A 23,086-nucleotide genomic window follows, 5' to 3' on the forward strand; every position below is an offset into this window, starting at 1 on the left:
CCTTGGGAGTCTGTGCCTGATAATGCAGAGTGAACACCCCCAACTCCTATTCACTTCATCTGAAGTAAAAGGCCCTTTGCGCCTTGCAAGTGTAGCTGGTAGCATCACACTTTTAGACCCTGTTCTGTACTAGAATCACTCTTCATTGAGTTTCTGAACGAATTATTGTGTGGGTTGTGTTTGTAAGCTAAGAGTAAGTGGACTGCTTTCTTTTAATAATCTCCTTTCACTCTAGATGTAAAAATGTTCATTTTCTTTCAGATGCTTCAGGCGTGCTCAGTCCAACATCTACCAGTACCATATGCAGCGTTCCCACCTCTGATTTCTAACGACCCATTCCTTTTGCATCCTCCTCACCTCTCTCCGCATCACCCGTCTCACCTGCCACCTCCAGGGCAATTTGTTCCCTTCCAAGCACAGCAGTCACGTTCAGTAAGTAATGCTTCTTATCCCCTCTCCTAAAATATTTGGGGGTTGATCAGCAAATAATGCTCTTGTCCTTCTAATAACATTCTGGTTGAGAGGACAAATGGATCTGATTTAGAGTAAGTAATAGGGTTTTGTAGTAGTGCTACCTGAGCAAGACTTAGTCTGAAGAAAAAAAAAAAGTATTGTTTTGAAATTCATTTTGTTTCTCTTAAGATTTCCTCAGCTGTTGCCCACCCTGTTTCCCTGGAGGCCTGTACTCCTGTCAGTCTGACATAAGTTTGCTTCATGTACTGCTTCTGCAGGTGGTGTTCTTCCAGAAAGTAAAAGAGAATATAGAGACCTAAGTGTAGTGCAGCAGTGGTCTCAGAGAAAAAACTTTGTAGAGAGACCAGAAAGCACAAAGCATTATTCCTATTGCATGCTTCTACCACATTAATTCACAGTTTATTTAAAGTGACCACTGTATCCCCCCCCAAACACTAGTGTGAAAAGTATTACTTAAACCTTCTACGGCCTACTGGAACCTCTTTTCTCCCCTGCTTATGGAAATTATTGACTCTTTTCACTTAAACAAACTTGGCTGAAAAGTTAATGCCTTCATAATAGGGCTTATGCAAACATGAGAGAAGATGCTATTTTGGACACGAGGGAAAAAATTACATTTTGTAATTTCTACTTACTAATCTTCTGCCAGAGGTTAGTAATTTCCACTTACTAATCTTCTGCCAGGCACCTTTGTGCCTGTTTCTTTGGAGCTCTATCAATATTTCATTAATACAGAAATACAAAATAATTTCAGTATTACTAACAAATACTGCTCAGACTGTTTTGAGCAGTAACAAATACTGCTGTATTAAATGTCAGGTGTTGGCACTATTGTAATAATTTCATTATAGTCATGGGGGAACTGTTCTGCATAGTTTTCTCTGGCAATCAGGATGTCTTCCCTCAGAAAATGTCAGGGCTTCTTTCTTAACTTAGATTGCTAATTTAGCTTCAGGAATAGGCTCCCTTGTTAACTTTTAGCTCTATTCAATAGCTTGATTTTTTGCTGTCAAGTCTTACTAGAAGAATTATTGCCTTAAAAATGCTGACTATTTAAAGTTTGTTCAGCAGAATGGGGAAACAATTTTCCTTTTCCTTTGCTTCCACAAGATGACTTTCATATCTGACTGTTTTGAAGCATGTGGAATTCAGTACTGGGAAAAAGAAGGGTGAATTAGTGAAACAGTAGAGTTAAGGTTTTCCTGAAAAATGAGACCAAAATGAGCTGAGATTTGAATTGATCTTTCCTAATAGCAAAAGTATAGCTTCAAGATAATGTATCTAGCCTAAACATGGCAATAGATTATTTATAAGTATAAATCATGGTGTTCATAATGAAGATTTTTGCTTCACAGGGAAATGCTGAGTTGTTTTTGTAAGAAACTTCTTAATTCTTCATACATCAGTGTGCCTTCAATTATTCTGTATGGTAGTGAAGTAGAAGTATTTTCTTCAGTTTGAGAACATGCCTCTATTAAGGAAGTCAGTTGCTGCCTTATATATGCAGTCTGATGAAAGGGATCATAGGATCACAGGATCAGAGGATAATTCAGGTTGGAAGACACCCCAGGAGGTCTCTAGTTCAACCTTCTGTTCAAAACAGGATCAACTATGAGGTCAGGTGAGGGTGCTCAGGGCTTTTTCCAGTTGGGTCTTGAAAACCTCCAGGGATGGAGACTACACAAACTCTCTAGGCTCCTGTTCCACTGCTTGACTGTCCTCATGGTGAAAAAGCTTCTCTTTGTATTTAGCTGGAACCTCTTTTGTTTTCACTTATGCCCATTGTCTCTTGTCCTCCCACCATGCACCACTGTAAAGAGCCTGGCTCCATCTTCTTGATCAAATCTCTGCAGGTATTGGAAGGCCGCTGTTAGGTGTCCTTCCCCCCTCCCCCAAGCCTTTTCTTCTCCTGGCAGAAAAAGCCCGGTTCCCTCAAGCTCTTCTAATAGGACACATGCTCCAGTCCCCTAACCATCTTGGTGGCCCTCCTTTCAGCTTGTTCTACTTTAACAGTGTCTTTTTTCTTTGTATTCGGGTGCCCAAAACTGGATGTAGTATTCTACATGAGGTCTAACAAGTGTTGAGTAGAAGGTGGATAATCACTTCGCTCAATCTACTGGCTATGCTACTGTTTGTTAATACAGCCCAAGATACTGCTAGCCTTCTTTGCTGCCAGGGCACACTGTTGGCTCATGTTCAGCTTGCTGTCTACTGAGGGCCCCAGGAGAGCTGGCCTTTTCAGCAGAGCTGCCTCACAGCCAGTCATTCCCCAGCCTGTATTGTTGCCAGGGGTTCTTCCTTCCCAGATGAAGGACTTGGCATTTGTCCTTGTTGAATATCATAAGGTTCCTGTTGGCCCATTTCTCCAGCCTGTCCACGTCCTGCTGTATGGCAGCCCTACCTTCCTACACTGGACCTGTTCTCCGCAATTTGATGTCAGCTGTAGACTTCATGAGCAAGTACTCTGTCTCTTCCAGGTGACTGATAATGTTGTTAAATAGGATAGGTCCCTGTGGTATACCACTTGTTACCAGCATCTTGGTAGAGTATGACCCATTAACCACTATGATCTAAGCCTGATCATCCAAACATTTTTTTTTTTATCCATCTGGTTGTCCACCCATCCAGACTGTAACATCCGAACTTGGTGGGAGGTAGTGTCAAAAGCCTTGCTGAAGTTGAGGTAAATGACGTCCACTGGTCTCCCCTCATCCACAAATCCAGTCACCTTATCATACTAGACAATCTGGTTGATCCGGCATGATTTTCCCTTGGTATAGCCATGCTGACTGTTCCCTCTTCCCATGTGCCCAGAAATATGTTCCAAGAGGACTCACTCCATGATTTTCCCAGGGACTGAAGTAAGGTCGACTGGCCTGTAGTTTCCCAGATTGTCCTTTTGGCCTTTTTTGTTGATGAATGCAATGTTTGCCTTTCTCCAGTTGTCAGGGATCTCCCCCTGATCTCCACAACCTTTTAAAGATGATAGAGAGCAGCCTTGCAAGGACATTGGCCAGTTCTCTCAGCACCCTTGGATGTAGTCCATCTGGTCCCATGGACTTGTATGGGTCAAATTCTCTCAAGTAATCAATCCCTGACTCAGTCCTCATCCACTGCTAGTAGTTCTTCTCCTCCAGATTCCTCTCCCTGCCCAAGCGGCACAAGAGGGAGGAGGGGTGGGGGGTTATGGTCAGCATATAGCAGTCATTCTCTGCTGCACCTTCCTTTTCACACCTTTCCTCTGCTCCGGCGTGGGTTCTTGATGGGCTGCAGTCCATCAGGAAAATCTGCTCTAGTGTGGTGGGTTCTTCATGGACTGCAGTCCTATCAGGAAAATCTGCTCTGGCATGGGTTCTCAATGGGCCACAGTTCCTTTGGGAAATATCAATCTGTTCCAGAGTGGGTCCTCCATGGGCTGCAGGGAATATCTGCTCTGGTGCCATGGAGCGCCTCCTCCTCATCCTTCTCCTTCTCTGACCTTGGTGTTCCCTCTGCTGTTTCTCACTCTTTTTTGTTCCCTCCTACTCTCCATACAGCTTTTTTTTTTGCCCTTTCTTAAATAGTTTTTCACAGAGGTACCACCAACACTGCTGATTGGCTCAGCTTTGGCCTGCAGTGGGTCCATTGCTGAGCCAGCTGGAACCAGCTGTGTCTGGCACAAGGCAGCCCCTTACCTCTTCCCACAGAGGCCACCCCTGCAGCCCCCCCCACTACCAAAACCTTGCCATATATACCCAGTACAAGTCCATAAAATTTCCACAACTCCTCAGAACATATAATTGGAGTTGTGGTTTTTTGGTATTAAAAAATAAATTTAAAAAACTGGTTTTCTATTAATACAACAAACCCTGTGTTTCTTTTAGCCACTTCAAAGGATAGAGAATGAAGTAGAACTGCTTGGAGAACATCTTCCTATAGGAAGCTTTACCTACCCTCCATCAACTCATCCAACATTGACTTCCTCAGCTCCTATCCAATTCTTAACCCATGATCCTCTACACCAAGAGGTTTCATTTGGAGTTGTAAGTATTGCTTTTTGTACTACATCCTCATGCATGCTGAGTTCAAGTTCTTGATCTTTGCTCTAAGTTATAACCATTTTATTGAAAAATGGTGTTTTTGCAATTGAATTTCATTAGTGGCTGCAGCTGTGGAAAGTCAGGGTGGTTGGTTTTTACGGTTAGACTTACTTCATATAGTCTGAGGGCTCAAACTTGGAAGAATGAAAACGTGCTAACAAAATCTTTGAGCGATCTTTTTTCATAAAAGTAAACGTCTCAGGGCCTCTGAATATCATTTCAGTAGTGGTGTGTGAATTTTGGTTCTAAAAATCTGCTAACATTTTTTTTCACTATTGAGTATTTTTAGAAAAATACAATTTATGTCTAAGTTACAATTCTTTACTGGCTCCCATTTTAGTAGACAGTGCAAGATGTTTTAAACAGTCATACTGAGGACTTATGTAAGTAAACTAAAGAGCTTTGCATGCAAATCAAAACAGGAAAATAGTCTTCTTCTCCTATGGAAAGAATGTGTTGAAGCTGTAAACTTGAATGTCTCTTCAGGCACTATATCTGTATGCATTGAAAGGCTACAGCCCCTCCTCCCAGAAGTGAACGTAATTGAGCCCAACTCTGAATGTGATTTCTTTATTTATTATTTTAAACCTTGCTCTTCATTTAAAGTGGTTTTGCTGCGGAGCATCCTGGCAGTGCCCCCTAATGGATATTGGGCTTATACCAGCGAAAGAACTCCTGTATATATGTTGTTAAAAACTCTCATTCCTACCCAACCAGCTGCACAAGCCAGCGCAGTGCGCCAGATCAAAAGCCCTCAGCTTTTGGTTTGCAGCATGTTCACCAATTCAAGTCCTGCCTGTCCAAACCAGCCCGTATATAGTCTAAGCCTTACAAAATGCTTATTAGCTAGCTTGCAAGGGTTTCTGGTTAGCATTGTTACTTTTTTCCTGCAGGATAGTATAATTGTATATTACTGATGAGATTTGTTGGTCAAAACAATTGCTTGAAAAGGCTGGTATTTTTTGGCTTGGACGGGGCTGGATTTTTTTGGACAATGCCTTATTTAAAATGTATTTCAACATTCACTTTTCATTTAATTTCATTATTAAATAAGACATGAAAAATATTGATGTTTTTCTTCCTTTTTACAGCCTTACCCACCTTTTATGCCTCGAAGACTCACAGGGCGCAGTAGATACCGATCACAGCAACCAATACCACCACACTCGTACCATCCCAACCTATTACCCTATGTGCTGTAAGTCCAAAGCACATTGTACTCGTAGACTACTAAATAACTCTGTAAGCTAGTTGATCCCCTCAATGTTTTTTTATGTTTGGGCTCTACCACAGGGTACAGACAGTTCAGACAATCCCAAAGAATAAGAAAACTTGTAGTTATAAGTGCCTCTGCTGTGCCTCTTCTTTCTGTTGAAATCTCCTTAAAGATTTTCAGCGTAGAACGGTTACACTTGATTCTTGGATAATAGTTATGAGTTATACCCTTGGTTACATCCTAAAGTCTACTTATGTAGAATAAAGATCTAACAGTCCTTCCAAAAAAAAACCCCACAACCAGGCAAATCAATTTACTCTTAATTAATTAATGAAACATAATGAGGGGAGCCTTCTGGGTGTGGGTGTGTTTTTCGGTTTGGGGGGGTTTCTTTCTTCTGAACTGATAATCTGTTACAGCTTTTGAACTTCTGCACCTGATTAACCATTTCTGGAAGAGAAGGGATGGGAGAAGTAACATTAAGGGATTATCCGTAACCTTTTAAAGTAGATCCTGTCTGCTGTAGTTTAGATGTGTGATATGGAATTTATTGTTCTTTGTTCGTCCCGTTTTTGAAATTAATACAAAATGCTTAGAAAATGAGGATTTATTTTAAAGGTGTCATTGACAGGGTGTCCTGGTTTCAGCTGGGATAGAGTTAATTTTCTTCCTAGTAGCTGGTATAGTGCTGTGTTTTGGATTTTAGTATGAGAATAATAGTGATAACACGCTGATGTTTTGGCTGTTGCGAAGTGGTGTTTACACTGGTCAAGGACTTTTCAGCTTCCCATGCTCTGCCAGGCGCACAAGAAACTGGGAGGGGGCACAGCCAGGATAGTTGATCCAAACTGACCAAAGGGCTATTCCAGACCATATGACGTCACGCCCAGTATATAAACTGGGGGGGAGTTGGCCAGGGGGTAGCGATCGCTGCTCGGGGCCTGGCTGTGCGTCGGTCGGTCGGTGGGTGGTGAGCGGTTGTATCACTGTTTTTTTTTCCCCTGGGCTTTGTTCCTCTCTCGCTCTCTTGTGGTTTTCCTTCTCATTACATTTATTATTATTATTATTATTATTATTTCCAATTATTAAACTGTTCTTATCTCAACCCACAAGTTTTTCTTACTTTTGCTCTTCCGATTCTCTCCCCCATCCCACCGGGGCGGGGGGAAGGTGAGCGAGCAGCTGTGTGGTACTTAATTGCCGACCAGGGCTAAACCACAACACAGGGAGATAATCCAACTTTGTCATTTGTTGTTTTGCCACAACATCTATAGCTTCTGACTCTGCAGTTTGACTTGCATCAAAATAGCACCAGGATATATTATATCCTGGATTATATTATACCAGGATTATATTATATAACCAGTGAAGCTGTTAAACTCTTCATTGTGCATTCTGACAAAGTCTGCTCTGATGTTATAGCCGCTTGCCTGTCTACTCAGGGACAGTGTGTCACAATCATTCCTGATTAATTTAATTAGATGAGATTTATAGTGCTGTGGATTTTTTATTTCTATGGTTGTGCATTAATCTTTGACCCATATTACTATGCCAGGTCTACCACCTTGCGCCAGGTCTACCACCACGCTTCCAACAACCTCAAAGCACTGCCTAATAAGCCCTTCTAATTCCCTGGAGACCTCAAGCTTCTGGGTAGGCTTGCACAGCTACCAGTTAGTTGGGGTGACCGTTGAGGCTGCAGTCTAAGCCTGCAGATGAACAGAGCAGGCAGAAGCCCAATAACTGGCAGAGTTTCCTTCCCTTCCCATGCAAGCTTCCACACAAACTGCCAACGCCGCTCTGAACAGACGCCGAGCCCTGTTTGCGCGCCCTGGTCATGGTGTTCCTGTTCTCAGCGGTCCCTAGGGACCAGTTATATGCAGCTTCCCACCATTTGAACTGGCCAAGAGGATAGCCGGCATTGCCCAACTCTCCCCTGCCCCTCTCGTGAGACCTGCTGTCTGCTGGCTGGTCTCTCCCCCACTCACAGACCAAGGTGTCGGGGGCCCAGAAACCATCTCAGACACCCCCCCGGGTACCTCACAAGCCTCGCGCTCCTCTCAGCATGCGGCAACTGCTGCTGCTGATGCCTGCTTCCTGAAATTTTATAAGATGTAATAAAATTAATAATTAAAGTTTAAATAGGAATGTAAAGAAAATTAAACAAAAATAAAATACAGGCTCAGGACTCTCTGCTTTATAAAACTGCTGAACAAGCTCTACCATGTTTGGGGTGGGGGGAGTTTAAGCCAGTGGGATGTTCCTGAATGGGTGGGGATCATGAATAAGTTTGAATATGTCTGTGGGACTAGGGACCAAACCTGGGAGGCTAACCAAGAGGCCCGCTCACAACCCCCACCCTATGCGAAGAAGAGACCAGTCCTGTGAGTGGGTTGACTCCACTCAGTAGCTAAGCACCACACAGCTGATCACTCACTCCTCCCTGCAGTGGGATGGGGGAGAGAACAGGAAAAGCAAAAGCAAGAAAACTCGTGGGATGAGATAAAGATAATTTAATAAGCAAAAGAAAGAGGAAGAAGAAAGGGAAAAAAAAGAAGTGATGCAAAGGCAATCACTCAACACCTCCCACAAGTAGACCAATGACAAGCCAGCCTCTGAGCAATGGCTACCTATCCAAAACCCCCCTCCTCTTTGTTTTTATTGCTGAGCATGATGTTATATGGCATGGAATATCCCTTTGGTCAATTTGGGTCAGCTGTCCCACAGCGGTGGGGGAGCTTGCAGCTACCTGCAAGACCATTATCCTTAGGTCAGTTATGGTTTTCTAGCCTGTTTTCAAAAGCTCCATCTGACTGACTGAACAGGTTGCTAATTTGGGGAGATACCCATCATTTCTCTCCCAGCTGGCCACTGGGGAAGAGTTTCCCTTTCCCTTTTCTCTCTCCTTCTTTCCCTGCCCCCAAAAGGTATTTTTACCACTAGAGTCAATATGTACATCATCAGCTACACACCCTGCAAACAATTCTTTGTGTATGTAAGTCTGTATCATAATCCTTTGTGCAACAGGGGAATCAGTTGATGTGCTGGAGGGCAGGGCTGCTATTTGGAGGGATCTTGGCAGGCTAGAGAAATGGCCTGACAGGAATCTCATGAAATCCAACAAAGGCAAATGCAAGGTGCTGCACCTGGCATGGAATAATCCCATTCAACACAACAGGCTAGGGGGCAACTGGCTACAAAAAATTTGCATAAAAGCATCTAGGGGTACTAGTAGAAAACAAATTGAACATAAGTCAGCAGTATGCCCCTGCAGCAAAGAAGGCCAACCAAATACTGGGCTGTGTTAGCAAGAATGTAGCCAGCAGGGTGAGGGAAGTGATTATTCGCCTTTATTTGGTACTTTTGAGTCTGCATCTGAACTACTGTGTGCAGTTTGGGGCTCCTCATCGCAAGACAGACATTGAAAATACTGAAACAAATCCAGTGGAGGAACACCAGGATGATCAGGGGGCTGGAGCCCACAGCATACAAGAAGAGGCTGAGAACTATTTTTTTTTTCCGAGCTATTTTCTTTTCTTAAGAATTTTTTTTTCTTAAAAACAGAAGGCAAAGGGATGGGTTATCTTATTACTGTCTATAACTATCTAATGGGAGTGTATAGAGAAGACAGAGCCAGACTCTTCTCAAAGGTGCACAGTGATAGGACAAGAGGTAATGGGCACAAGCTGGAACATGAGAAATTCCTATTAGATATAAGGGAAAACTCTTTCCATCATGAGGTTGGCCAAATATTAGAAGAGATTGCCCAGACAGGTGGTGGAATCTCCATTCTTGGAGATATTCAAAACTCAGCTGGACAAGTCCCCAAGCAACCTGATCTAATTGGTCCTGCTTTCAGCAGGGGGTTTGACTAGATGACTTACAGAAGTTCCATCTAACCTAAATTATTCTATGATTCTGTGATTATCCTTCTCTGAGCGGAGGATTAGACTAGATGGCTTCCTGTTCTCCCTTCCAACCTAAATTATTTTATGATTCTACAGTAATGTAGGACTCAAAGAGTGATATCCTGTAATTATTGCTTCAACCTCAAAGGATCCATAAGTGCATACTCTACAGACAGTATCTCTAGGACTTGAACCCAGGTCCCCACCTCAAGCCTACAGATCCCTGTGCCTCTGATAAAAGGATTAGACCCTCTGGATACCTCACACGCAGGGAGGGAAGGCCAGAGCTGACTAGTGCAACAATCATCCTTATTGACCAAGAAAGAGTTCACCAGTATTGGGGAACTCACTTCCTTACCAAGTCACAATTGGATTACAGCTCCTTTGTACCACCTCAGCATTACTGAGTACTCATGACTAAACTAGCAAATCTAGTCACAAAACTCAACTTCTCCAGGCAGCCTCCTTCCTCCAGCTGCTGCCCAGTAGAGCAGAGATGGTAGTCATAGCTGTAGATGGCCCCAGTTTTCCTGAAGGGTGCCTGGAGTTCCACCACTGGTGTTGCTGGGTCAAGGCCAAGAGATTCCCATGACAGTAATGTAAGTACAACTTTTATCAAACTCAAGAAGTGACAGGTGCCACACCTGCCAATACCTGTAGAAGCCCTGCCCCTACTTATGGTCACATGTCCCACTTGCCCTAGTAAGTCCCTTCTCTGTTCCAGTCACAAGGTCAGTTTACCACACCTCTTTTTGCCCTGGAGGCTGGCATTTTTTAAAATGTCATAACCCGTGTGTTCTCGGACTGCCCTGTGATTGGACAGCAGAGCAAGTCACCCCTTCCAGTTTACCTGGAAAAATGTCAGAACCAGCAACCTTCCCACTACGTGTGGAGGGGCTGCCATTTTGTTTCAGCCACCATTTTATGGCAGGGAGCCAACATTTTTGATTCCACCATACCCCATGTGTTCTCAGACTCCCCTGTGATTGGCTATTCCACCATACCCCATGTGTTCTCAGACTCCCCTGTGATTGGCTGACATTGACAGAGGAGAGGCTGCCACAGCTCCATGCCCCACAGGTCTAACCAGTAGCAAAGCTAAGAATGTATTCCCAATAGGCACACACACAAACACACATATACCCACAAATACATACATCTATGCATGGCCAGCCACGCAGATCAACACAGATGGACACACTCAGCGCTCACAAAAACACAAACAGCACCAACGGCCTTATCCTGGTCCCCTTTCTGGCTGATCAGGGTGAAGGTCCATTAATGGTAAATACACACACACACACACACGTACAATGTGGATCCCTCCAGAAGCTGGGCTCAGACACTTGGTCTGCCCAGGAGCTAGCCCCTGGATCCCGGTCTCCCCAGTTGCTGGCACCTGGACATGTGAGCCCCTGAGGCCCACAGCACCACTCCAGTTGCTGGTACAGACTGCTTCAGTCACAGGTGTGCACGCACACACACAAAAACCATCCCACTCACCCCCCCACCCCCCTCCCCCAGCAGTCTGGGAATTCCCTGGTCTCTCTGGTAGCCAATCCCACCCCCTGTGGTCTCGCCCTTAGAGACACACACATACACACACCTGGCTCAGAGACTACTTCACCTACTCACTGGGTAGTCTGACTTGCTATTTGCTAGCAATCACACACTTACTCACACACCCTCAGTCACTCCAGTTGCTGCCACCACGGATACATGACCATGCAGTATTACTTGGGCTTTGAGCTGTGTTGCAAGATACAAGCAACACTGCCCACTAAAATGGAAAACCAACAACAAAAAGCCAACTTGAGAAGAACACATACATGACTTCCTTTCTGCAGGCTTCTGCTATATGTGTTTCCCTATCCTTAGGTCAATGAACCCATAGAACATTTAAAAAAATGTCTGCCTGGTTAATTTCTTACATGCGTTAGCACTGTGTTAGAAGACATGTCTATGCCACTGCTTCTGCTAAAAGACATTTAGATTAGAATAGAATAGAATAGAACAGAACAGAACAGAATATTTCAGTTGCAAGTGACCTACAACAATCATCTAGTCCAATTGCCTGACCACTTCAGGGCTGACCAAAAGTTAAAACATATTATTAAGGGCATTGTCCAAATGCCTCTTAAACACTGACAGGCATGGGGCATTGACCACCTCTCTAGGAAGCCTGTTCCAGTGTTTGACCACCCTCTCGGTAAAGAAATGTTTCCTAAAGTCAAGTCTAAACCTTCCCTGACGCAGCTTTGAACCATTCCCACATATCCTGTCACTGGATACCAGGGAGAAGAGATCAGCACCTCCCTCTCCACTTGTGTGAGTTCTGAGTGTGTTGATCTGTGTGGCCGGCTGTGTATATATGTGGTGTATACGTGTGCTCATGCATGTGCCTATTGGGAAGAAATGCTCAGCCTGGCTACTGCTTGGACATGGGAGTACGGAGCTGCAGCAGCCTCACCTCCGTCAGGCCACTGGATTTGTCCTTCTCTAACATTCACCTCTGGGTGAACAGTATATAGTGAAGAGGTAGCTTTCTGGGACGCATCCATTCTCTTTCAAGTCACACATTGTCATGGCACACTTGCTCTCAGAACCCTGTTAGATGGTGGTTTAATCCAGCTCCATAAGTAATACCACATATAAGGGAGGCTCTGTATTCTGGATCTTCCAGAGGTTACAGTGAAGTTGATTGATAAACAAGAGAAGCGTTAACCTCCACAGGCAATAAGTACTGTGATGTGGACTTCATTTATGTCACAGATTAAGAAAATACATTCCTAGATCTCCAATTCTTAGGTCTGGTTATTTCAGTATTGTGGGTGCACTATTCCTAAGTTATCTCCTATGACCCCATAGGGATAAGCTCTTTCCTTATCCCTAAATCTAGCTGGTTTTCTCCAGTAACGTCTTATCTTTGCTGAGCTGCAACGAGACAGCTTTAATTAATAACCTTCTAACAGAAGAAGAAAAAAAAGCTCCCAACACTGGGGCACGACAAGAGAAACAGACAGCCTTGCCAAAGCCTGACGGGGAGATAGAAAGCCTCATGGGAGACACTATTCAAGCCTCCTTACAGAACAAAGGAAACAAGAATGGGTCTCTCCTTTTTGACCAGTAGCTACCGTAGCATCTGTTGGGGAATTTTTATTGTACCCCTCGAGGCGAATTAAACACATGTTTGTGCTTAACTATAAAGAGATTTAATGGACAATGCATTGGACAGAGTCCTACCACCATAAGCGGTTCTACAAGGAGTCTGCAAAGATGCAGCACAAGCCAATTCCTTATACTGCACTTATATGCACTTGCGCCAGCACCAATCATAGGAGCGTCGACATCGGGAGCCTTAACCCGGCGTTTGGTTCATCCCCCAGCGCCAGTTCTGCTGACCAAAAGTGTCCCCCTGAGCACTCGCTTTCCATGATCCTTACAAGACAGCATTTCTTATCTTATCAGCAAGGGAATCTATGCTCCCTTGCAAGGAGTCCTTCTGTCTCTGGCATTCCTGCTTCTAGGCAGTTTAACCAGTTCTGCAGTTAGGCCTTCTTGCCCTCCACACCAGATCATTCCTCTGTCACAAATTACCATTGCTGAGCAGTTACAATTTGAATTTCCCCTTCAGCTGAAATGGATCCCCTGGGCCCATGGGCAGAGGGTGTGGGTGGAGGCCCCAGGTGAGGCTGGTCAGGGCCAGTAAGGCCTATTAGTGCACTCAGGGGCTTGACAAAGGCAGAAATGTCCTTCTTGTTCCTTGAGTTCATGTACCCAGGTGGCTAACTCCTTGGTGATTGCACTATCCATGGCTCTGTCATTGGACAGAGACCCCAGCCACCATGCCTCCCAGTCATCTAGCTCTAAGCTGCTGGTGCCCACACCCCAGCATCGTAATAGGCTAGTAGGTTTTCCTCTACTCGTTTAAAATCAGTCTTTAGGTCCCTATTTAAGGGTTGTGTGGTTTCAGTTTCTTACATCATCAGTGTTTTGTGTGACTGTTCTCAGCCCCTCTTCCAGCCTGGCAGAAACCATTGCAAGAAACAACCTCTTCACATGGATGCCAGGAGAGGAAGTGTTAAGATACGCTGCTCGGAGCACAGCTACACAACCTTGACTCCTGTTTCCTCCCACTGCTCTTCAAGGAGTACACAGTGTCTCGGCCCCTCCCCCTTCCAAGAAGTACGGTTTCATACCAAGGATGTTTCGGACAGCACAGAAAGGATTTGCTGGACTATATACTGGGAGTTGCTGAGTGATTACAGAAGACATACCAGGAAGGGGAAAGAGCTACATTACATTTGTTACTGTTTTATGCTTGAACATGTTTCAAAATGTTAGTGCTATCTTATATACGCTATTAACATGCTATATAGAGTAGGAGGTAGTGGTATCTTATATACAGTATTGGCACATTATATCAAGTAGAAGTTAGTGTTATCTTACATATAAGTTAGTGTTATCCTATATGCACCATTAAAACACTACCTCGAGAAGGAGCACTAAGTGTGCTTCCCGCCAGACTCCTACCCCGAGCGCCCACTCTCAGGTCCTGCAAAATTACACCTGGGCAATCTAATTCGGCAGCTGTAGGTAGTCTCAGCCTTGCGGACATTCGTTGGACGGTACTACAGCTGTACAATCCTCTTTTCACACTCCAAAACCTCCTTCGGATCCCACTTATGACACCATTTTTATTAACGTCGTGGTTTAGGTCAGCACAGACTAAATGTACATATTAATTGCTATGCAATAATTGGATCTGTGTGACGGAGTTTAGATATTGCCTCTGTGAAAGAGTGATTAATAATGCAAAGAACACGACAAAGTTACAGAAAACTGGTTATCTCTACTTCCCCGTTCCTTGCTGACAGGAATGGCGGTTGTCAGTAGTCAGGGTGCTGAGCATGATGGTTCCGGCCACGCAAGCTTGGTCTCAGGCATCCCTGGAGGCTCTCCAGGGTCGGGCGTCCCCAAAGGTAGAGTTGTGCCACTCCCCTTTGGGCTGAGGTGGATGACTTTTATGAGGCGGAGAGACTCTTCCAGGTTGTTTTAGCTTTACTGGTTAGAGGACCACTCTGAGCTGTTGCTTGTTGAGTGATGTAGTGAGTCGCCAGGCGAACATTCTTGTATAAGTTTAGTTCTGCTATTTCTGCCCATTACTTTTTTTTTTTTTTTGCATAACGTCTGTCTAATTGTGCTTTATCTAACAAAAGTTACATCCCTAACGACTACATAGCAACATACTGAAGGTCAAACTGTGGGCCTCTGACATCACCCTAATTACTCGAGTGATGTCAGCTCTGTAGGCCAGGATACATTCCACCCATTGCTCTAAACCTCTATAACTCTCTCTCATCTAATTATATGTAGTGGGAGGTTACTTGCATAATAAATAACACCTTCTGTGACAGTCTCCAGATCTTTACGTATAAGACTGTAACAACAAGGGTAAAGATTATAAGGGCCCCCAACAATACGACAATAGGGTGAGTGAGGAGATGGAACAAGGCATTAGCATTTGGGCTCCAACCAGAGATTGTATTATACCAATGTGCTTCATCTGCAGTGACTACACTTTGAGCAATCTTAAGTATATTCCCATTGTCACCTGATGCTATGGAGACAGGCAGGTTCTTTAGGGAGCCTTGGTAGAATGAGGACTGGCCACAGGGTTGTGGTTATAATTAGAGCTTTATTATTACATAGAAATTTTAACAATCAGCGTAGCTTATTGTTATCTACAATTTCTAGCAGTTAGCATAGCTTATTGTTACACAGAATTTTTAGCAATTAGCATAGCTTACAGTTAAACAGAATTTCTAGTAATTAGCGTAGCTTTCTTATTATGTAGAATTTTTAGTTACATAGACTTTTTAGTCACCTGGACCCTCTGCAAATCAGGTCAAATTCTTAATAATCATTGCGCAATACAATAATCATAATCTAGACTTAGACTTTACCTAACAGAACATGAGTCAGTCAGTCATCAGAGGAAGAAGACAACAATGGAGGCATCTCTGACCACCAGGGGATCATGGGTTTTGCCATCCAGTCTAAGTCCCACTTGTAGCTGCTTGATTTTATAGGCAATATCTCATGTGCTGTTACGCTTCCCTGTTCCATAACGGGTGTCACCGTATCCTGGCAACAATGTTGGTGGGCAAACACTCTTATCGCAATGCTGACAGTAGTTTTGCCTGTTCTATAACGGGGGTCACCACATCCTGGTGACAACACTGGTGGGCAAATGGTCTTATCACAATATTGAAAAAGGAGGAGAGAGAAGGGGGCGTGATAGGTGATCAGCACGCTTACATATTATGGCTGTTTGCCTGAGAAAATGGCACTGGTTATGCTAACCATATTACCAGGGGTCAGGAGCAGGGGGTACTGGTCACACCCATGCTGATGTAACACTTGGATCCCTACTTATCAGTGTGTATCTAGATCTCTAAACAGTTTTGTGATTTGTGTCTCTCATTCTGCTTAGCTTTGGAGGATGCTATTTAGGTATCCCCTAACCTCAGAGCCAGGTACTGTCCATTGAATACTTTCTTTAGACAAGTTTTTCACATCCGCCTGTGTGAATACTGAGGCATGATAAGTGCAATTACCAATTATAGCCACAGTAGTGTTGGTTTTACATGCTTGCATGGGCAGAAACAAACAAGTTCCATCTTCCCACTCTACTGGTAGAGCTACAGATTACACAAAGACTCACGTTCCAATTAGTGGTTACAAACTGGTTTTCTCTAAAAGATATAAGGGTACAAATATATTGAGTTCTGCTATTTATACAAGTCAGGCACAATGTGGGGTTCTTCTGTATATCCATTTCTATTCTGGTTTAATAATAATATCTTACTATTCACTATCACTTATTAAACTTTCATATATGCTTGCTTAACCTTCAATTCTCTCACCTTTTAACCACTTAAGTACAGGTAACACTTAGTTGGTTTCCCTTCTGTTTTAAACTTTTTACCTTCTTGATACCCCTTTGTGAGAGACCGAAAGAGTTAATGTCTCAAACATTGTGGGGACTTGAGGCGCTATTTGCATGGCGAGCACGGGGTGGGGGAGAGCGAAAGCGGGACGTGGAGAGCGCGTCGGAGGATGCGCGGTTCCGGGTTCTGCCGGACCTTACCATGTATGGCCAGAGGTCACACAGAGTTTATCTGAGGAAGGGGCTTGCAACCGCCCGAGAGACCCCTCGCGACCACCCCCCTCCCCCAGCGCCTGCGCAGAAGATTGAGAACTTTCTAGAACAAGAACCATGTAAGTCCTGAAGGGGCGGACCTAGAGGCGGGGATTAGCTTATAAAAGACATGCCCCCCCCCCGGGAAGCGCGAATCCTCCCACCACTGGAGGATTGCCACGTCTGTCATCGTCATCGCAGGATCCAAGGGTGGTGATACTTTTCCTTTCTCTTTCCTCCTCTCTTTTCCTTTCCTTTTCTTGCTTCTCTCTTCCTCTGCTCTTCCAATATATATATGCAAGTTTGGGATAAATTGTGACGGGTTGCCCGGAAAATAGCTCCATTGCCAAATCGCCTTTGTTCGTTCGTTAAGCTCGTCAGTTCGTTAAGTTTGTCCGTTTGTGGAATTCGCCAGTTAATAAAGTTGCTGGCCAGACTGTTCTTCTGAGTCATTGTCGTGACTCTACCGACCACGCGGCTCTGCCGAGCAGAGATCGGCTTTTGTCGGTACACAAACAGTCGGGGAATCGAAAAGATTCACCCCTCTCGCAACCCACCGAGTGGGACGAGACACCCCTCTTAGTTTTCTTTTGTTAGTTACATATTTCTTTAAAAGAATATTACTGAAACCAACAATTTTATCACTGGGTTTGATTGCTTCTTTTCAAGTTGCTGTTCTTCAAAGGATCATCCAGTAAAACAACCCAAAAAGATTTACCAAGGCCATTAAATTGTTATACATTGGCTTTAACAGCGACTGCTGAAACTATTTCATGGGTTGGTCTATATGACACCAGGCCTGCTGGCGACAGATGGGGTACACCTGTCTCAAAGGGGGAAAAGGATCCTTGTGCAGGAGTTAGCAGGGCTCATTGAAAGAGCTTTAAACTAGATTTGAAGGGGGAAGGGGATAAAACCAGGCTCGCTAGAGATAAGCCTGTGGGCGGCACGCCAATCTTTGAGGGACGGTGTGCTAGCGAGGTCCTTCGGTCTGCCGTCTCAGTGGAGGTAGGGGATGGAGATCCATGCGGCATCAAAGACGAAAGGGTTGTTGATGCGTTAGAAACCACGGAAGTGCCTGAGAACAGTCACATAGGAATTAGGGCTTCTCCCCCCAAAAACGTGGCAGGATCAATAGCCCAGCAGAAGTCCATCTACACCAATGCACGCAGCATGGGCAACAAACAGGAGGAGCCGGAAGCCATTGTGCAGCTGGATAGCTATGACATAGTTGCCATCACGGAAACATGGTGGGATGACTCGCACAAGTGGAGTGCTGCAATGGATGGCTATAAACTCTTCCGAAGGGATAGGCAAGGCAGGAGAGGCGGTGGGGTAGCCCTGTATGTTAGGGACGGTTTTGACTGTCTAGAGCTTGACGATGGTGATGAAAGGGTTGAGTGTTTATGGGTAAGAGTCAGGGGAAAGGGCAACAAGGCAGATATCACGGTGGGAGTCTGTTACGGACCACCCAACCAGGATGAAGAGGCAGATGAAATATTCTATAAGCAGCTGGGAGAAGTCTCACGATCGCTAGCCCTTGTTCTCGTGGGGGACTTCAACTCACCAGGTGTCTGCTGGAAATACAATACAGCGGAGAGGAAACAGTCTAGGAGGTTCCTGGAGTGTGTGGCAGATAACTTCCTGACACAGCTGGTGAGTGAGCCAACTAGGGAAGGCGCCCCGCCTGGACCTGTTGTTTGCGAACAGAGAAGGACTTGTGGGTGATGTGATGGCTGGAGGCCGTCTTGGGCACAGCGATCATGAAATGATAGAGTTTTCGATTCTTGGAGAGGTAAGGAATGTGGTTAGCAGAACTGCTACCTTGGACTTCCGGAGGGCAGACTTTGACCTGTTTAGGGGCCTGGTTGACAGAGTCCCTGGGGAGGCAGTCCTGAAGGGCAAAGGAGTCCAGGAAGGCTGGACATTCTTCAGGAAGGAAATCTTAAAGGCGCAGGAGCAGGCCGTCCCCATGTACCGAAAGACGAGCCGGCGGGGAAGAAGACCATCCTGGCTGGAACGCAGGAAAAAAAAGAGAGTTTATGACCTTTGGAAGAAGGGGCAGGCAACTCAGGAGGACCACAAAGATGTCATGAGGTTATGCAGGGAGGAAATTAGAAGGGCCAAAGCCCAACTAGAACTTAATGTGGCTACTGCCGTAAAAGACAATAAAAAATGTTTCTATAAATACATTAGCAACAAAAGGAGGGCTAAGGAGAATTTCCATCCTTTATTGGATGCGGGGGGGGCAAACATAGTGACAAAGGCTGAGGAAAAGGCTGAGGTACTTAATGCCTTCTTTGCCTCAGTCTTTAATAGTAAGACCAGTTGTTCTCGGGGTACCCAGCCCCCTGAGCTGGAAGACAGGGACGGGGAGCAGAACGAAGCCCCATAATCCAAGGGGGAAATGGTTAGTGACCTGCTACACCACTTAGACACACAGACATCTATGGGGCCGGATGGGATCCACCCAAGGGTACTGAGGGAGCTGGTACTCAGGGACAGTGTGTCACAATCATTCCTGATTAATTTAATTAGATGAGATTTATAGTGCTGTGGATTTTTTATTTCTATGGTTGTGCATTAATCTTTGACCCATATTACTATCTTGGGATGGAGATGCTTTTTTAACTTAAAAGAAAAAGCAGAAAAATGGCCTTTATATCTGAAGGTGTTCTTCTCTGGCCAAATCCATGTTATATGGGAATGTATAGTTGGGTCTGCTGTCAATGTGGAAGTTGGCCCAGTACTATATTGTAATTGTCTTTGTTATGTGTATTATTGAAAAGGAGACTGAAGGGCAACCTCATTGCTCTCTACAGCTTCCTGAGGAGGGGAAGTGGAGAGGGAGGTGCTGATCTCTTCTCCCTTGTATCCTGTGACAGGATACATGGGAATGGCTCAAACCTGCATCAGGAGAGGATCAGACTTGACATTAGGAAGCATTTCTTTACCGAGAGGTTGGTCAAACACTGGAACAGGCTTCCTAGAGAGGTGGTCAATGCCCCAAGCCTGTCAGTGTTTAAGAGGCATTTGGACAGTGCCCTTAATAACATGCTTTAACTTTTGGTCAGCCCTGAAGTGGTCAGGCAATTGGACTAGATGATCGTTGTAGGTCACTTCCAACTGAACTATTCTATTCGAGTGCTTGAATGCTTTTCTATTGGGGAGCTAAGTGAACTTGGGTTATTTATCTTTGTTGATATTCTATCTATTTAAATAAGTCAAATTTAAAACCAGAAACTCTGTACAATATTAATATTAACTGTGATGCAGGCTATCAAGAGATTAATTTCTGTAATAACACTGAGCCTTACTGTAAGTATGAGTTGTCATAGCAATATACATGCAATTTAAAATGCAATGCAGCACGTATCAAAAAGTGGTGCAATTAGCTTTCCTTTGACTCCTTTACTTTGAATTTTAATTCTTAATTTCAAATTTAACCTTTTTACTGATTCTTAGAAAATGTTGTTTAAGAAGGATCAATAACATAACATAACATAGCATGGACTTCATCCACAGCCACAGATGCTTCGAGGTGCACCTTATCCAGCATGGACCTATCCTTGGGCCACAATCCCTTCAGAGGCATACCTGCTGTGGCACAGACATAACCATGGCCACAGACGTTTCAAGATATACCTGCTCTGGCATGGGCTTATCCATGGGCGCAGACGCTTTGGGGTGTCCTGCTCCCACGTGGATTCATCCACAGGTCACAGTCCCTTCGACTCGAGCTCACACCGGAGTTCCAGCCTGTCCAGTACAGCAGCACAGAAACAGCAGCGATGCCCTGGCCATCTGCCAGCCCAGGCACATGGCCATTGCTGTTATCAAAATGTTCCCAGGCACAGCAGAGTAAGGTGATAAGCAGTACAGCAGCACGGCAAGCAGTGAAAGCAAAAAGCAGCCACTAACGAGCCCTAGACTCTAACATACAGTAAGGCAAGCAAGCCTATGGCAAGCACAGAAGCCTGCTGATTAATAGCTAAACAGCAATAACAGCTATAAATTCTATCTGGCACATTCCAATCAAATCTGTCGTTATCTCAAACCCTTCAAGCCCCACGTTGGGCGCCAAAAAGGACTGTTGTGGTTTAGCCCCAGCCGGGAACTAAGCACCACGCAGCCGCTCGCTCACTCCCCCCACCCAGTGGGATGGGGGAGAGAATCAGAAGAGCAAAAGTAAGAAAACTCATGGGTTGAGATAAAGACAGTTTAATAGGTAAAGCAAAAGCCGCACGCGCGAGCAAAGCAAAGCAAGGAATTCATTCACTACTTCCCATGGGCAGGCAGGTGTTCGGCCATCTCCAGGAAAGCAGGGCTCCATCACACGTAATGGTTACTTGGGAAGACAAACACCATCACTCCGAATGTCCCCCCTTCCTTCTTCTTCCCCAGCTTTATATACTGAGCATGATGTCATATGGTATGGAATAGCCCTTTGGTCAGTTTGGATCAACTATCCTGGCTGTGTCCCCTCCCAGCTTCTTGTGCACCTGGCAGAGCATGGGGAGCTGAAAAGTCCTTGACTAGTACAGCAACAACTAAAACATCTCTGTATTATCAACACTGTCTTCAGCACAAAACATAGCCCTATACTAGCTACTATAAAGAAAATTAACTCTATCTCAGCTGAAACCAGGACACTTAACCTCTGCCATATGTTTGCATTCTGTCCTTCAGGAAGATGTTGAGTCTTACTGTTGTTTGTTCTTCTGGCAGATCAGTGCTTCCAGTGCCACCTGCAGTTGGACCAGCTTTCAGTTTTGAGTTGGACGTGGAAGATGGAGAGGTGGAAAACTACGAGGTTGGTGTGTGAAGTACAAATTCATGAGGAGCAGAGGTTAACTCAATACATGAACTTGAATGGTCTTTTGCTTTTCAAAGACAAAACCAGGATTAAATAAATGTAATGTTTATGAAGACAGAATCTGGAAACATTTTTTTCATACTAGTTTCTAACACTCTTTTGTTAGAGTGTTAGAAACACTATTATTTTGTGTCTATTGCCTTTCCCCAGAATCTATCCTTTCAGATTAGCAATGGTTAAATTCCTCAACTTTCCATTCTAGATGTGACTCTTCTTTTTGCATTTTGCTTGATTTTTAAATATCGAGCATAAATATCCTATTCTTTTGAACATGCTATATCTTAGTCCTTTTTATGTGCCTTGCTAACTTTACAGATTAGTGTTAACATTATAGGATGAATTCAGGTAAATGTGATGTTGGCAAGAATCTCTTAATGTATATTTTCTCTTGACAATAAGGAGAGTACAGCAAGTCACATATTTTGAAATAATATGTCAGTGGTGTCTTAGATAATTGAGGGCTGATCCCAACTCTTGTCCATGCTGCTTCTCAGGCTGTGGGATTCCCATAAGATTCTGTTCAGAAAACCTCAGCTGCTGCCTACCCCTCCTCATATATCTATTTCTCCTTGCTTCTGCTCAGAGCTGTGTATTTACGCAGTTGCATAGCATTTACAGTGTAATGACAAGCTCTCCTATAATGCTTCTTGTGCTAGTTAAAAGAAGATTCATATTGTAGCTGACATGTTGGGCTCCAGGTTTTGGGCTATTTGAGTATCTGTACTCTTTGCATCTTTGCATCTGTTGTGGTTTAGCCTCAGTCAGCAATTAAGTACCACACAGCCACTCGCTCACCCTCCCCCCTCCCAGGGGGATGGGGGAGAGAATTGGAAGAGCAAAAGTAAGAAAACTTGTGGGTTGAGATAAGAACAGTTTAATAATTGGAACAAAAATATAATAATAATAATAATAAATTGTATTGAGAAGGAAAACAAGAGAGAGAGAGAGAGAGGAACAAAACCCAAGGGAAAAAAAAACCAATGATACAACCGCTCACCACCTGCCGACCGACGCCCAGCCAGTCCCCGAGCAGTGATCACTACCCCCTGGCCAACTCCCCCCAGTTTATATACCGAGCATGACGTCATATGGTATGGAATAGCCCTTTGGCCAGTTTGGATCAACTATCTTGGCTGTGCCCCCTCCCAGTTTCTTGTGCGCCTGGCAGAGCATGGGAAGCTGAAAAGTCCTTGACCAGTGTAAACACCACTTAGCAACAGCCAAAACATCAGCGTGTTATCACTATTATTCTCATACTAAAATCCAAAACACAGCACTATACCAGCTACTAGGAAGAAAATTAACTCTATCCCAGCCGAAACCAGGACA

The 23,086-nt window shown here is 44.4% G+C and overlaps 1 protein-coding gene across 8 annotated transcripts in view; it reads left to right on the plus strand.

Annotated features, from left to right (window-relative positions):
• LOC142402967 (E3 ubiquitin-protein ligase RNF38-like) overlaps positions 1 to 23,086 on the plus strand; it is a 191,067-nt gene that overhangs the window by 158,716 nt on the left and 9,265 nt on the right. For all 8 annotated transcript variants that reach the window (XM_075488986.1, XM_075488985.1, XM_075488987.1 and 5 more), the window contains 4 exons: positions 262 to 432; positions 4,338 to 4,496; positions 5,645 to 5,751; positions 21,610 to 21,694. In XM_075488986.1, the coding sequence (XP_075345101.1) occupies positions 262 to 432; positions 4,338 to 4,496; positions 5,645 to 5,751; positions 21,610 to 21,694 (522 nt within the window). The remainder of the gene's footprint in view (positions 1 to 261; positions 433 to 4,337; positions 4,497 to 5,644; positions 5,752 to 21,609; positions 21,695 to 23,086) is intronic.

This window comes from Mycteria americana (genome assembly GCF_035582795.1).
Source record: "Mycteria americana isolate JAX WOST 10 ecotype Jacksonville Zoo and Gardens chromosome Z unlocalized genomic scaffold, USCA_MyAme_1.0 Scaffold_18, whole genome shotgun sequence".
Classification (NCBI taxonomy): Eukaryota; Metazoa; Chordata; class Aves; order Ciconiiformes; family Ciconiidae; genus Mycteria; species Mycteria americana.